Here is a 15,560-nt window from a genome sequence, read left to right as displayed (position 1 = left end):
AATGGAAAGGAGATAGGGGGAGAGTTAAGGGAGGGCAATGGGAGTTGAGTGGAGAGAAGAATTTACTAAAACAGTTTGAAAATGTCACAATACTTTGTGTGCTAATTTAAGGAATAAATCCAAAAATATACATATATCAAATTAGTCAGATACATTACACAGGAGTTCATTCTCCTAGATCTACAAGTCAAGGATGAAGGAAACCATGTGCTTTTCCATTTTGTAATTTTGGACTTAATTAACACAAGTTTCTTTATTTGACATTCTAAAAAGTACAGACCTTTGATCTTGAGACACTAATACAATCTTACTTTTTAGAAAAATATCTAAACATAAATATTACTTTGTCCTCTTTTGCTATAATTGTCTTTGATTATTGCATACTAAGGTAACTTGAATTTTCTCATCACTAATCTGAAATATGGGCCATGGGGACATGGATAAGAGCTCTGTTTCCCCAGACCCTCATGTTTATCTCAGTCAAGCTATTTAAGTGACAAGTCTTTTGCATACTTTGAAAACGTAAAAGCAGGAATTATTTTGTATTACAGGAAATAATTTTTAATTGGTTCCTTAACTCTATAAATGTTTAAGTATTTATGATGTTATTTTATAATTCAAACTAGAATTTAATTGTTTCTTCATGATTTATAAGAAATATTCATACGTTAACTGAATGTTATTATATTTACAAACTTTATAATAATTAAAATCTAATTCTCAACAGGTTGTTGTAGGGTTCAAATGAGATAATGCATACAAAAATGTTTGTAACTCAATTTTAAGAATTCAATTACAATCATGACCAACTACAAAAGTATCAATATTAACATATTATCTTATGATTCAAGAAAGTAGTATGTGTGAGACACAAAATACAAAGTTCAAAAACTCAAAGCAGCAATAACAATTTTGATATATTAATTTATATTAATTCCTGTCTTAATATTGTACAACTCTACAAGTTCTATTAATAACAACTAGTATCTATGGTCATACTAAAAAAATTAATGGTTTACTGAGAAAATTCGAAATTTCTTCGGAATCACAAGGCAATAAATAATCAACCAACTTGCATTAAATTTCTCTTACCTGTCCAAGTATTTGTGGAAAGGAAGTCTTAATTGTCACCTAGCATAAAATAATTATTTAAAAAAGATTACTTTTGCTAAACTCATTTCATGTTTTATTAAATTGAGTACTTCTGCATATCTTTTCAGTATGGTAATTTTTGAACAATTAAACAAGAACATCCTAAACCATCATATAACTGTCTATATATAGTACCGTTTACTATTCTGTATATACTTTAGTATACTTCATCTTCAACAGTCGGATGAATGCTATGGTATGTGTGTGGCGAAGCTTTACTAACTAGAATATTTAATTAACCACAAAATGTTATGAAGAGATCATGTTGCTAAAATAATATAAATCAAAATAATATTTATGAAAGAAACTCATCCTTAATATATAATAGACACTAAGAAATCTATGAAAAGGAACCCTTTAGTAAGGAAGTTATAACAGTTATATACAACATGGCTGTGCCTTGACAAAATATAGACTCCTTGAAAAAAACCAATATTGATTTTCAAAAAAACATGGACATTTAGCAAGAATATAGTATTTGAAGTCAAACCGATAGAATATTTTTTTTGAGACAGGTTCTTACCTTGTAGCCCTGGTTGGCCTGGAACTCACTATGTCAGCCAGGCTGGCCTCAAACTCACATAAATCCACCTGCCTCTGTCTCCCAAGACAATACAACCCTTATCATTTTAATATTAGAAACACAAAGTTGCAAACTGAGAAACACAGTAGACCTGCAATATCCCTCACTGTTAGAAATAGACTACAAAATATCATCCATCCATGGATTCCCTGAGATACAAATTAATTCATTATATAGGTACACCTGAAACTTGGTCATAAGACCAGATGGCAGCAGTCTGCTATCTCGTTTTACCCTAATGAAGTGATTCCTATTAGAAAGTCCAAACACTTATGGAGGCCAACCAGGATTAAGATAATTCACATAAGCCAGAGTAGTAACGTCACCACAGAAAAGCAAACAGATCTTGAAAAGTAGTAAAAGGTGAGATCCTTACACTAACCAGTACTGGTACAAACCAATACTTGTCTATTACTATAGGAAAGCATGGCAGCTTATTAAACAAAGCTTTTCAATTTATGAAAGAGTCTTGATTCTGGGCTTCAAAGTTTAGAATAACCATTGAATAAATTTAAAATTTAGAATAATAATATTCTAATTATTTAGAATAATAAGTTTCCTCTTCTCTTATATAACGCTCACATGCTCTGTCTGTTTATAGAAATACTAAAATATGGTAAACAAGCAGAGTGGAAAACATTTAAGCTTAATATCTCATATGTATGGGCTTCCACATTGTGATGTATCTGCAGCTAACAGAAAAAAGACCTCTACTTGTCTATAATTAAACCATACTTAATGGTGCAAATATATGTCTTACCTCATACTGACAGTCTGACGATGTGTACATTTTTAACAATGCCACATTGGTGTCATTTTCTGGCTGAGCAACATGAAGTTTCAGAGAAATTTCTGTAGAAGATGGAACCCTGAAGAGATTATTGAAATATCAATCCTTAAACATAAGATTCTGGTAAACAGTTCTGGCTAACATAATTCTCAGCACAACATAATGAACTAATGCAGAGGACGATAAATGACAGAAGCAGTATCACGAGTAGACACTTTCATTCACGGCAGTTTCTTTCTTTCTTCCTTTTTTTTTTTTTTTCAACCAGCATAAGACTAAACCAGGCCCCCTCAATGTAGGTGTCAGTAAGGGGGCCTGAGCAGTCTATGGGGCCTCTGGCAGTGGAACCAGTATTTATCTCCAGCGCACAAATGGATTTTGGGAGCCCACTCCCCGCGGAGGGTACTCTCTCAGCCTAGATACACAGGGGAGGGTCTAGATCCTCCCCCAAATGATGTGACAGACTTTGAAATCCCCCGTGGGAGGCCTCACCCTCCTTGGGGAGTGAATATGGGGTGGGACAGGGGTTTGGTGGGGGGAATGGGAGGACGGGAGACAGAGGGAACCAGGATTGGTATGTAAAATAAGACTGTTTCTAATTTAAATAAAAATTAATTTTAATAAGATTTCATTTTTTGTGGGGCGTTGGTGGTGCACGCCTTTAATCCCAGCACTCGGGAGACAGAGGCAGGCGGATCTTTGTGAGTTCGAGGCCAGCCTGGTCTACAAAGTGAGTTCCAGGACAGCCTCCAAAGCTACAGAGAAACCCTGTCTCAAAAAACCAAAAAAAAAATTCATTTTCAAGCAAGACTTAAGTGCTTGATTTTTTTAAATAGATGTTGCACATGCATCTTAAGTAATGGGCATGACATTAAAAGGCACATACAGTGATTGTACTAAAAGAAACTTTAATAATGCATATGACAAATTAAGTACAGACTCTACTTTAAAACACCATGTTGAAAGTAAATTCTTTCATATACTTACTGTGCAATGGTTAAAGAATCTTCATAAGACCAGGGAATATGAAGTTTGTAGATACTAGTTATTTCTTCTGTTAGGAAACAAAGGGGAGAAGCATTACTGTGTGTTATCTTAACTTGTGCACAAACTATAAAACTACTATTACATACAAACTGCCCATTTTACGAAAAGGATTATTGAACATCAGGCTCATAAAAGATATTAAGGTATATGAGTAGTACTAAAAATCTAAAACAAAATTAAAGAGGTAAACCTGAATTGCTACTGTAAGAAGACATAAAGATCTACAGGACTCTAACTTTTTAAAACTTTAAGATTTCTATTATGCTTGTGTATAATGCACACATGGTTGTGTGGAGGTCAGAGAGATTTCATAGCGTCATTCATTTCCTCCACCTTTACATGAGTTCTAGGAAATGAAATCAGGTCTTTATCTACAGAACCATCTCACCCATCCCAAAATACATAGTACTTTTTTTGGGGGGCGGTTTCAACACAGGGTTTCTTTGTGGTTTTAGAGGCTGTCCTAGAACTTGCTCTTGTAGACCAGGCTGGTCTCGAACTCACTGAGATCCAACCTGCCTCTGCCTCCGGAGTGCTGGGATTAAAGATGTGTGTCACCACCGCCAGGCAAAATATAGTACTTTTAAACCCATAAATATGGTTTACTATTAAGAAAGAGTCTTTGCTAAATCCCTTGAAAACAGAAATATTTTCCAATGCCATGTATTTATATAAAATATATGAAAGAAAAGAGATGAAATAAGCTTCTAGAAACATCACAGCAACTTGCTTGCTCTTCAAATGCGATGTTATAACTTACCTTTGCTTGCAGAGCACTTGCTTACCACGTTGACTTTAAAACCTTGGTATATCTGATAAAGTTTGACAAAGACAAAAACCCAAAGTTTATTTGTTTAATGAAATAGCAAAAGAAGATGAAATTCTCCCTTTTCTATTCATAGAAATTACCTGTCCAAAGTTCAGAAGTTCTATATTGTAGTACAGGCCGTTTGCATTTAATACTGCCTTCCTTGAAGACAATCCTGTTGAATTAAAAGTACTGCATTATTTAGAAACCAGAGAATTTTCAAAACTGGGCTGATTTCTTAAATAACATTTAAAATTAACAACAAAACTTTGAAACTGGGAGAAAGTTCGTCAGTGGTGGTCATGTATGAGTGGGGGTGGTGAGCTGAAGGCCAGCTGAGGCTGCATGCTGAACTGAAGTCATCTGGGCTACAAGGCAGACTGTCTAAAACATAAATGAACAGGTTTTCCACTGCTGATATATAGGAAGCAACTATATCAAATTCTTGTGCAGAAAATTCTGAATAAAACAGTACTTATAATACTTCCTGATGCTGAAGGTATTTTTAAAAGTCAAATGCTTATTTCTAATTTTAGAAGATTTGTTTTTTAAAGCATGCTATTTAACTGACACAGGTAATTCAGGGTTGTTACTTCTGCATTTTCCTGGGCTTTTTGTACCCCAAAACAGGGAGCCAGATGGAGGAAGGAGAAAAAAACATGAAAGGAAGTTTTCTATCACAAGCAACACTGATTTATTTTCATGAAAGGGATACATATACATGTGTGTGCACATGTGTGGTTACATGTATGAAAGATTTAGCTTAGTGAAAGGTACAGTAACCAAGCTAAAAGAGCTCCTAAAAGCCGAAGCTGGAATGATTTAAGCAAGAGCATGTCTAACACTAATATTATGTTATAATGCCATGAATAAAATATGCACACTAAAGAACCACTCCACCGAGGCAGGCCTCTACCCAATATATATATTGTCTTTAAAAATATGAATAAATAAGACAGATGAGGCAACTCTATCTCAGACAGGATTTCTTTTTCTTTCTTTCTCTCTTTCTTTCTTCCTTTCTTTTTTTAGCTTCAATCATTTCTTTTAAATTGGGCTTACAATCAAAAGCAAAGCAAATGTACATTGAATGCTCATGTGAGATCTCAGTTTCAGAGGTTGCCAGGATCAGCTCTGGCCTCTGTCAGATAGGATTTCAATAAATGAAGAATGCAGTATTAATTAATTGCTAAAGAATAAGTGACCCATTGCATGCTAAAAGTAATGAGTTGCATATTTTTCAAATTTTCCTCCAAGATATTTATTAATGGTCAAGGAAAAGCAGTAACTGCATAGTAGAGAAATCTGCCAGGTACCGTACACTTTAATTAACTAAATGTCAAAGTTAACACCCAGTAATTAGATTTATTAACATCGCACATCCTGACACATGAGGAAGGCACATGAGTTCTGTGGTGTTCTTGGCAAAAATACATAAGCTCAACCTGAAAATGTCACAATATTAAACAAATTCAAATGAAGGGTATTATACAAGTTACTGAGTCCCCTTGAAATGTTTCAAAGTGATAGAGGCCACAGGAAGCCTGGGGTACTGACATGAGTTACAGGAAACACAACCAAACCCAATGGAGGTCCCTAGACGAGGAACAGAAGCAAAACTGGCAATAAATGAGGCTTGTTCAGGTTATTAGATATTGTACCAATACTAATTAAGAGTTAAAACTCCACTGTGGAGCTGAAGATCGCTCAGTGTTCAAGAGCACACACAGCTCTTGCAGAGTTTGATTCCACATCACAGCTAATTCCACCTCCAGGGGAATCCAACACCTTTAGCCTCAGCAGGCATCTACACTCAGGTGCGCAGCCTAGATACAGATACATACACACACGGATAATTAAAATAAGAAAAAAAAAGATTGTGTTAGCAAATGCGTTAGAGAAGCTTCTAAAACCCTAGCCCTCAGGAGGCTGAAGCAGGAGAGTCACAAGTTTGCCTGATCAACATAGCAAGCCACTGTAAAAACAAGCAAACCAACCAACCAACAAACAAAAACACAAGAAAATAAAATATTATATTTTTGTAAGAGGTCATCATCAGGGAAAGATCGGTAAAGGATATAAAGGAAGTCTGTACTCTTTTGTAGCAACTGTAGGTGTAAAATTCTTTCAAAATAAATCTTATAAGAACATTTATTTGGGGCATGGAGAGATGGCTCAATGGTTAACAGTATTGCCTGCTTTCCAAAAGACCCATCCAACCAATTCCCAGCAATGGCACAGTGGCACACAACCATCTCTAAGTCCAGTTCCAGGGGCTCTGATGCCCTCTTCAGGCTTCTACAGGTACTGCACACACATAATGTATATATACATACATACATACATACATACATACATAATACACACACACACACACACACACACACACACACACACGGGCAGGCAAAACACCCATACACATAAAAAAACTAATAACATATAGTCATGAAACATTCATAATAAGTCAGACAACAATTTAGATAGACTGTGTGCCCATGACAGAACCATGTGATTTCTATTGATGAGAAGAAAAACCATTATGACAGTGCAGAAGGCACAAGTACGGAAATCAGAAAGAGAAATAAATGAGACTTGTTTAATAAAAATCAAAGCTTGTTCTGTGAAAAAAATTATAAAATGTGCCAGTATTAGTAAAAATTGCACACAGTGCTCTACATATATAGAAGCATGTGGTCACCGCAAGTTTATGTAATTATGGGAAAACACAGAGGAGATTTGGAATGAGAAAGGCCCCAGAGCTCATGTGTGGGAGAAGAGGGGAAGGGTTAGGAGGCATGGTCTTGTTGGAGAAGTATGTCAGGTGGGCAGGCTTTGAGGGCTCAGAAGCCTGCTGTGGTTCCTAGTGTCTCTCTGCCTCCTTCTTCGGGGTCAGGGTGTGAGCTCTCAGCTGCTCCGCCCTCCATGCCTTTGCTTTCCCACTATGTCCTCTAGCTATAGTCTTTGTTTTATAAGTTGCCCTGGTCATGGTCTTATCACAGCAATAGAAAAGTAACTAAGAAACACCCCTTCTAAGTTCACTTCTCAGGAGCTGACGGCTGGCCCACTGAACCCGACCACACCGTTTCCTAAGAACTATACTTGACACATACTAATATTTAATATTCTATGACTGGCAAGGTAAGTTGCACTGCTGAAAGCTATGCTTAAGCTTCAAAAACAAAATACTTACCAAAGGAAAAAAGATGAGTCACAGGAAGCGGTATGGATCTTGTTTCTTTTTTAAAGAATTCACAGTCTACGACAAACTGAGATATGACATTGATTTATTAGAAAACACAGAATTCACCTTAGTGATGTTTGTGTGGAAAATAAACCGTAGCTTTGGAGAAAGCACCACTGATTATACTGTAGCTCTGGCAAGAATTCCTTAAGCAGATGCTACACTGAGAAGACTATGTAAGCAGTTTCTTAATCAAGACCATTTTTGTAACAAATTAATTGTGAGGCTATATTACAACATCAGGTGTTTCAGAGGAAGGATAGATCAAAGCATTGACATGCAAAGATAATTTAAGATTAATTAAGGTTTTATATGTCTCTGAGTACTTTCCTAGTCAAAAGGGAAATGTAATTTTGTTACTTATGAGTTTTTTTATTAAATCTGGTAGTTTTTAAATATCTATAGTTTAATCAGGCTATAAAAGGCATTTGTAGTCAGTCACTCATCTATAGCTAATGCTGTTTATATGAGAACATTAAAGATCAGTCAGTTATTACAGAAAATGGATAATAGATGTTCTCACTTAGGAAAAAGTATATTTTTCACAAAAGGAAACCTAGCCACTACAATTTATACTTTGACAGCATTTCTTTTTTTAATAATATTTCTAGACATGTGTAGGAAGCTCTGTTTTGGCTATGTGCAGAAGGGACAGCTTCTGGAACGCCACCAGCGTCCATCCTAGGCTTTTGTGACAACTGTACCTTAGATATCTCAGCTATGTTATTCCTTTGTCCACAGATGGACTGCCAATTATTTTTAATTGGAAAACAGGCGAAGGAGACTTCTACTAGACTTGTCTGCGTGTGTGGTGCACAGAAAGAAAAACCACTGTGCTGAGTATTACCTTCATTCCCTCTCACAAGCCAAAGAAGAATTCCTTTCACTACAGAAAGCAGCTACTCAAAGACTAGACATAATTTATTGACCAGGATTATTCATATTTTAACAAAGTGTTTTGGGTGACTCATGAGATAGTGAAGCAGTTTTTAAAAGTAATTTCAATCATTTTATCTAAAGGTATTAAAATAATATTTTTTTTAATTTCAAAATTTGGCTGTGCTCTTAGCTTTGCATAGTGAAACAAATCCTTAACTCAGAAAGCAGAACCCAAAGGTCTCTCTCTAACATTTCCAAAGCTGGTCAGTTTCTGGGCTTGTTGTTTGTTTTTGATCATGGGGGAAATGCAGCCATTTCCACACTGTAGTTCCCAAATCATAAAGCTATCTGTTGACTGCGCTTTTTATACGCAGATTTCTGATGCTGGGCTGTGCACAGATGTTCAAAAGTCAAAGATCTAAATGATCACTCCAGTGGAGAAAGCAAGCAACAGCACAGCAAACAGTGCTACTTTCCAAAGAGTACTAAGATGTACTATGTGTATGTATTAGTCTGCCGCACTATCTATTTATGGAAAGGCTCACTGACTGCTTGGTATAACCTTTAAGGCTTTTAAGATGTCAGATTCGCCGGGCGGTGGTGGCGCAAGCCTTTAATCCCAGCACTTGGGAGGCAGAGGCAGGCGGATCTCTGTGAGTTCGAGGCCAGGCTGGACCGACAGCCTCCAAAACAATACAGAGAAACCCTGTCTCGTAAAAGCAAAAAAAAAAAGTCAGATTCATTCAAAACCAACTTACCTAACAGAAAAACCCTTAAAGAGAGCTTTTAGAATCTAAGATGATGAATTACCCCTCCCTTAAGCTAAGTAAAACAAAACAATTATCCATACAGGGACCGTGAAACCAGTCTTCAAGATGATTCACAGCTACACCCCTTTTCCTTTCCTAATTTCTTCTAAATTTTACTAATTGTTTTACATTTTTGTTTGTTCGATGTGGTCATCACTGCAGATTGGAGGTACAAAGTGGGAGGAAATGTATCTGGTTGTTATTCGCAGGGCTTAAAGTATGCTGATGACAATAAAGATATTTGCAAGTAATTTAAAACATACAGTAATATGAATATCCCTCAAAGAGTCATCAGAAAGTGTCACATGAATGGCGGGAGCAGTGTGGGAAAGGAAAGGAGCCGCGTTGAGCTGGACCTTGAAGGGTGGATCTGCTGGTCTAAAGGAGAAAGGGGAGCAGGGGCTTCTCCCCTCTACACTTTCATTCCCATGCCCACCTCACTCACTACGAACCCCTCAAGCCCTGAAGTGGTGCTATGCCTCCGTTCACGGCTTCAATGGAGGGTTCCACAACACTGCCAAGGACGGGTTTCCTGCACCTCTGCACACTAGTACTCTATCCCTGGTGGACAGCCTTTCAAAGTTATTTACTTATTCACTAATCTCCACACCATGCTTTCTCACACTCACTATTTTTTGTTTTGTTTTGATTTTGTTTTAAAGAACTGTTGATGACAGATTTTTATAGCCATTTATTAGTGGGTTTCTGGAATGTGTGTAGTACAAAGAGACTGAAATTTGGATTTTTAATTTTATTTTAGTTGATTTAAATTTAAATAGCCACACATGGTAGTAACTTGGGATTTGACAGAACTGATCTAGAATATTATTGTTTCCCATAGAGGTCCTTAAATCTACCTTAAGGTCATTCATTGTCACCTCATTCACCATTACTCCATTCATCATCACCTCATGATAAAGACATTCTGAATTACTCAGTGATATTACTGTGGTTTGCACTTTCCATGGACTTACTGTACTCTGACTTGCATTCTATGTATTTTTAAAAACCTGTGTTTTCTCATTATCTGATGTTACTCTTTTTCCTCCTTACACAACAGGATGACCAATGATAGAGGGTCCTTTCTATATTTCCTATTAACTCCCAATGCCATGTACATAAAATGGTACCTAGCAAGAAATAGCTTCAAAAGACTGACAAACTGGAACCAGTTAGGCACAAAAAAGACCTGTATTTATTTTACTTAGTTCAAGGTGAGTGGACATTCTAATGACTTAACATCAGGTAGATCACCACTGGCCACCATTTTAGATAAGCCTGTACCTATTCAGAAATCATTAAAAAAAAAGTTACACATGTGTATCCCCCATGCTTTCCAATAAAAAACCTTAAGATATGTTACCTTACTTCCATGGACAGATGGTACATAGACCACAATATGTGACAAGGATGGATAGTCCTGAAGCCTTAATGTCAGAGACTGAAAGTAAAGGTGAAGACACAGTCACTTTATTTCTAAGGTAGAGATGAACACATGTCAAAAAAAATAAAAACATATTTCTCAATGAGTTATTTTAAAAATCATCTCTTAAATCACTCACTTAATATGAATGAGGCCCTGAGTTTAACTTTCAGCATATCACCACACCCCAACAAAAACACACAAAAATCAAATTTATATCCACATTTACACTGCCAGGTTAGTAATCCTGCAAAAAGACAAATTTATAGTAGCTACTGTTAAATATAAATCACCTAAAATATCTCCAGATAAGACAAATGATGTTTAACATTAATGATTCTATATAATTATTTCCAAATGTGGTGTGTTTATTTTTATAATTTGGCTATCTATTACAGACAGAATTATAGTAGTATTTCTACAGTTATGGTAGCAAATGACAAAGAACATTCAGAAGTTGCTAAATGTGATGGAAAAGCTACCACTTAATCCCCAAAGATTCTGTCTTAGCTAAAGTAGCAAAGAGTCACTGGCTAGTATATAAACACCATCCAATAAAATGTATTTAGTACATGACAAAGACACATAGCTAATGATGCATTTCTCCAAATGAACAACTATAATTTGTTCTACTACATAAAAATTAAGACCAGATTTTATAGTCCATATTTAAGGAATGGACAGGTTGGAGACACTAGCCTTTTTAATAACTGCCAAGATTCCAAGCACAGTTTTCAGCACAGTTTTATTTCTGGAAGTAAATGTAGAACTGGAATGAATATAATATGTGTACATTAAGAAGTTTCTAGTTCGAGACCAGCCTGGTCTATAAGAGCTAGTTCCAGGACAGCCTCCAAAGCTGCAGAGAAACCCTGTCTCGAAAAACAAACAAAACAAAACAAAACAAAACAAAAAAGACGTTTCTAAAGACATTTGTTTTCTTCACTCTCTCTCAGAAACACCAATGTGGGCAAATAGGACATCGGTGCAGAAGCTAAAAAACTGAGAAAGATCTAACAGTCTGACCAGAAGCCCAACTAAGCAACAAACTCCAATGTCTTAATAGAAACTAAGCAGTGCTAAAAGTGCTGCATAAATTACAGCTATAGGCAGCTGGGTAGAGAGCATGGAAAAGTCAATTAGGAAGAACTGAGTTGTTCTGTGTAGCAATCAGCTCTAAGAGTTGCTAAGCACGGATTCTCAGTACTGACAGTTTAGAATTTGTAGCGCTGTACTGGAGCACTCCACCCATTTATTAAAGCACAGTCAGCACAGGTGATGATTTTCATGACACCTTTGTTCAAATGACATTAATATGCATAACACCTACAAAGTTTTTTTCACTTAATCATTCCATCACCTTTCTTTATTTGTACACCTATGATGTACAGAAAGGGCTACTTTGAAGTTCCTGCCTGGTTTGAATACATTATGTTCTCCTAATTATGGAAATGAAAGTCACATCTGACAGTGATCCCTAAGACTGCAACGCTGGTCATGTGGGAGTAACTAAGCAAACAGCATCGGCCTGAGACCTTGCAGAACATTTTTATTCAGGGAAAAAACTTAGAGGAATACTTAAGATCTTGTTAAGTCTCAACAAACGTTTATTCCCTTAAATAAGTATCCTTGCCTTCATGATGGCCTATCCTAGTTATTTATTCATTATTAACTTTTAAAAAGTTTCTATTAATAAACTAGGCTCGCCTTGAACTTAATTGTGCAATACATTTAGCATGAGCCACCACATTTTTATGGTTTAGAACAAAACTGTGCTATTTAAAAGTCACTAACACATTATATAAAAATTGTCACTGTAATGGGCAAGTTTGTGTTTAATATTATCTTAAAACTAAGAGACCTAAGACTGAAGACCACTGTAGTCTTCTCTTCCAGAAATCACTATTAAAACGCAGACATCTAGGACCTAAGCTTGTCTTCTGGCTACCCAGACACTTAATTCCTAAGTTAAGAATAAACGTGAACCTACCACTTGGTAAACACATTTTTAAGTCTTTGTAGATTTATTAAAAACAGTATTTACTTATGAAATTTAAATAAAATTTAGGGGAAACATTCTCTTGATACAGAGGCCCAGCTGTCTCTAAGGCTCGGTTATCCTCCTTGCCTCTGCTTCCTGGACACTGGGTTACAGGAGTACACTACGCCCAGGTGAAAAATGCATTTAAAATACAGAGGCAGACTATGTTTTAGAAGGTCTTTAGTCATCCATTTCTTCTGAAATTACAGAATAGATAGAATTTCCAAGTTGGAAATTTAAGGGAATACTTATTGTATCTCAAGAGAATGAAATACAATTCTACATCAATCCTAACTGCTTCTGTTTGTTTTGCTTTTGCCTGAAGATTAGGAAAAACCCAGGGATATTTTTGTGTTTTTTTAAAAGATGCTATTGAGTAAAATGGCTTCTTTACGTATTTGTTTTACAAATACAAATAGTATTTGTTCCAAAATGAATACACACAAAGAATAAACAAAGCAAAAAACAAACAAACAAAACCCACAACAAAAGTTTAGGTGACTATTCCTCTGACATCATTCTTTTTTTAAAGTTGCTTCCTGACAGCACAATTAACGCAGAGTTAAGTGTTAATACAAATGAACGCTCCAGCCATTCAGGTGGCTGAGGTGTATCGTAATCCTACTTGGGCTATAAAGGAATTCAAGGGCAGCATGTATTCTTAGTGAGACTCCTCCCCACCTCAAAAACAAAAAGCTAACAGCTGATGATGTGACTCAGTGATGGATAGGACATGACTGGAGGACAGCCTCCAGTACTGCTCCCTCAATAAAGAAATTAGTATCCTTGAGAAAAAAATAACTCAATTGATACCAGTGGGAGCGTGCTGGGACCAGCTAGATGCCTTCCATTTCAAGTCTGAGTTCATTAGAAAACTATGTTTTATTTTAAGGTATGGGTTTACTTGAAAACTGAAACTACCAAGTCCAGATGAGACTGTAAATTATAATAAACACAGTTTGGAAATTAGAACAGATATTTTTATCAAATTACAGACTTATTTTGCATTCTCCACAACAGATTTTGAAAATATACAAATTAGTCGTTTTTTGAAGACTTGCTAACTTACCAGAGTCAGTTAAGGAAATCACTAACAATTATTAAGTAAATCCATGCTGTGACCACCGTGGGGAACTAGGTACAAGAGTTACCCAATTGCTTAACTACAATGCGATGTAATCTAGAAAATTTCTCAGTGTCTCCTTGAGATACTCACTTCCCACTGCAAGGTTCTTCCTCCCAAAATGAATTCTCAATAGAATACATTAACCAGTTTATAGTTAAGAACAAACCATTAATGCATATTGTCAAAAAACAAAAGAATGCTAAACGTCCTTCTGGCTCTTTTAGTAAATGATGCTGCAACACATTCAGCAAGTTGTCAATTTACAGTTTTTAATCTCTGAACACACAGCTGCTTGCTACTCTTCGTCAAATACATTTCCAAAGAAAAGACTTCCAAAGAGAAGACTCCTAAGACTTTTTTAAAAGAGCACATTCTAAAACATCTACCAGTTGAATTTTTTTAACCTAAATGTAAAATCCTAAAGCTATCATTTACCTTAATTGTTGGCAGCAGTTCAGATTTCCATGATAAATCAACCCCTTGCCGGCTTTGAAATAAATATGAAGGGATAATTAGAGGACAAATGCTCAACTATTATAATTTACAAAGAAACTTCAGAGTAAGGAGGAAAAAACATCTACAGCCCTGCAGATGAGAGACTGCATAGTTGCGATGAGTATGTAGTCTATATACAAATCCAGAAAGCTCCCTAAGCAAAACAACAACAAAACCATTGGTTTTTCCTAACAATCAGTTAAATGTTCAAAAAGTTTTTTAAATTTGCTAGTATATAAATCTTCTTTTATTTTCATTAAAAAAAAATCAGGGCCAGTGAGATGAGTCAGTGGGAAAAGCACTGCAGTGCAAGCTTGACAGCCTGAACCCAGAACGCAGGAGAACCAGCTCCCAACAGCTGTCCTCTAAACCTCACACATATGCCATGACATGTGTACTCGTGCACACATGCACACACACACCCCTACACATACGCACACATATATACACAAGCACAGCACATACATACATGCATGCACACATACTACATACACACGTGTACACACACAGAGCACAAACACACACATGCATGCACACATATGCACATGGACAACACACACACAATAATCAAACTTTAAAATATAAAATTACAATTTGATACGATAGCAAAATAAACATATGATGAGCAATTAAAGCTCTTCTGGCCATTTGTTGTGGTTCATGTCTGTAATGTCAGCACTGGGGAAGCTGATACAGGAGAATAACAGTGAGTTCCAGGCAAGGAGCTACACAATAAATTCTGAACTACAGAATGGGACCTAATCTCAAAAACCAAATAAAAAAAAAAGAAACTATTGTGTATGTTTGCAAGTGCGCATGCATGCATATCGTGTGTGCGTGTGTGGGGGGCATTCTGAAATTTTAACTTCTGATCATTGTTTGTTAAGAAGAATGAACAAGTAGGTTCAAAGACTTACCACATGGATGTGCTGTTTATGCAGCCAAAAATCCAACTATTTGTATCCTGTTGGTTAATAACAGAAAACAATGAAATAAAACAAACATCTCCAATATTCCAATATTTTCCTCTTATATATGATAACATCAATAGATATACATAGAAACATCGATGGTTAGGATCAAGGGAAACAAAGTAGCAGTTTGTAACTAATAAACATCCAATATTTTCTTAAAGGACACACAGGGCAAGGATAGGCCAAGAGCCG

General features: G+C 36.1%; 1 protein-coding gene across 1 annotated transcript in view; it reads right to left on the bottom strand.

Moving 5' to 3' along the window:
* Window positions 1-15,560, bottom strand: part of Pgap1 (post-GPI attachment to proteins inositol deacylase 1) — a 72,947-nt gene that overhangs the window by 31,488 nt on the left and 25,899 nt on the right. The window contains exons 11-19 of the mRNA XM_040753620.1: window positions 15,312-15,358; window positions 14,335-14,386; window positions 10,673-10,750; window positions 7,571-7,646; window positions 4,482-4,555; window positions 4,333-4,384; window positions 3,513-3,579; window positions 2,496-2,604; window positions 1,093-1,131 (exon numbers count right to left, since the gene is read on the bottom strand). Coding sequence (XP_040609554.1) covers window positions 1,093-1,131; window positions 2,496-2,604; window positions 3,513-3,579; window positions 4,333-4,384; window positions 4,482-4,555; window positions 7,571-7,646; window positions 10,673-10,750; window positions 14,335-14,386; window positions 15,312-15,358 — 594 coding nt within the window. The remainder of the gene's footprint in view (window positions 1-1,092; window positions 1,132-2,495; window positions 2,605-3,512; window positions 3,580-4,332; window positions 4,385-4,481; window positions 4,556-7,570; window positions 7,647-10,672; window positions 10,751-14,334; window positions 14,387-15,311; window positions 15,359-15,560) is intronic.

Source organism: Mesocricetus auratus, unplaced genomic scaffold (assembly GCF_017639785.1).
Source record: "Mesocricetus auratus isolate SY011 unplaced genomic scaffold, BCM_Maur_2.0 Super-Scaffold_100010, whole genome shotgun sequence".
Lineage (NCBI taxonomy): Eukaryota > Metazoa > Chordata > Mammalia > Rodentia > Cricetidae > Mesocricetus > Mesocricetus auratus.
The sequence above is the reverse complement of the archived record's forward strand: the minus strand, read 5'-3'. Positions and strand labels throughout refer to the sequence as shown.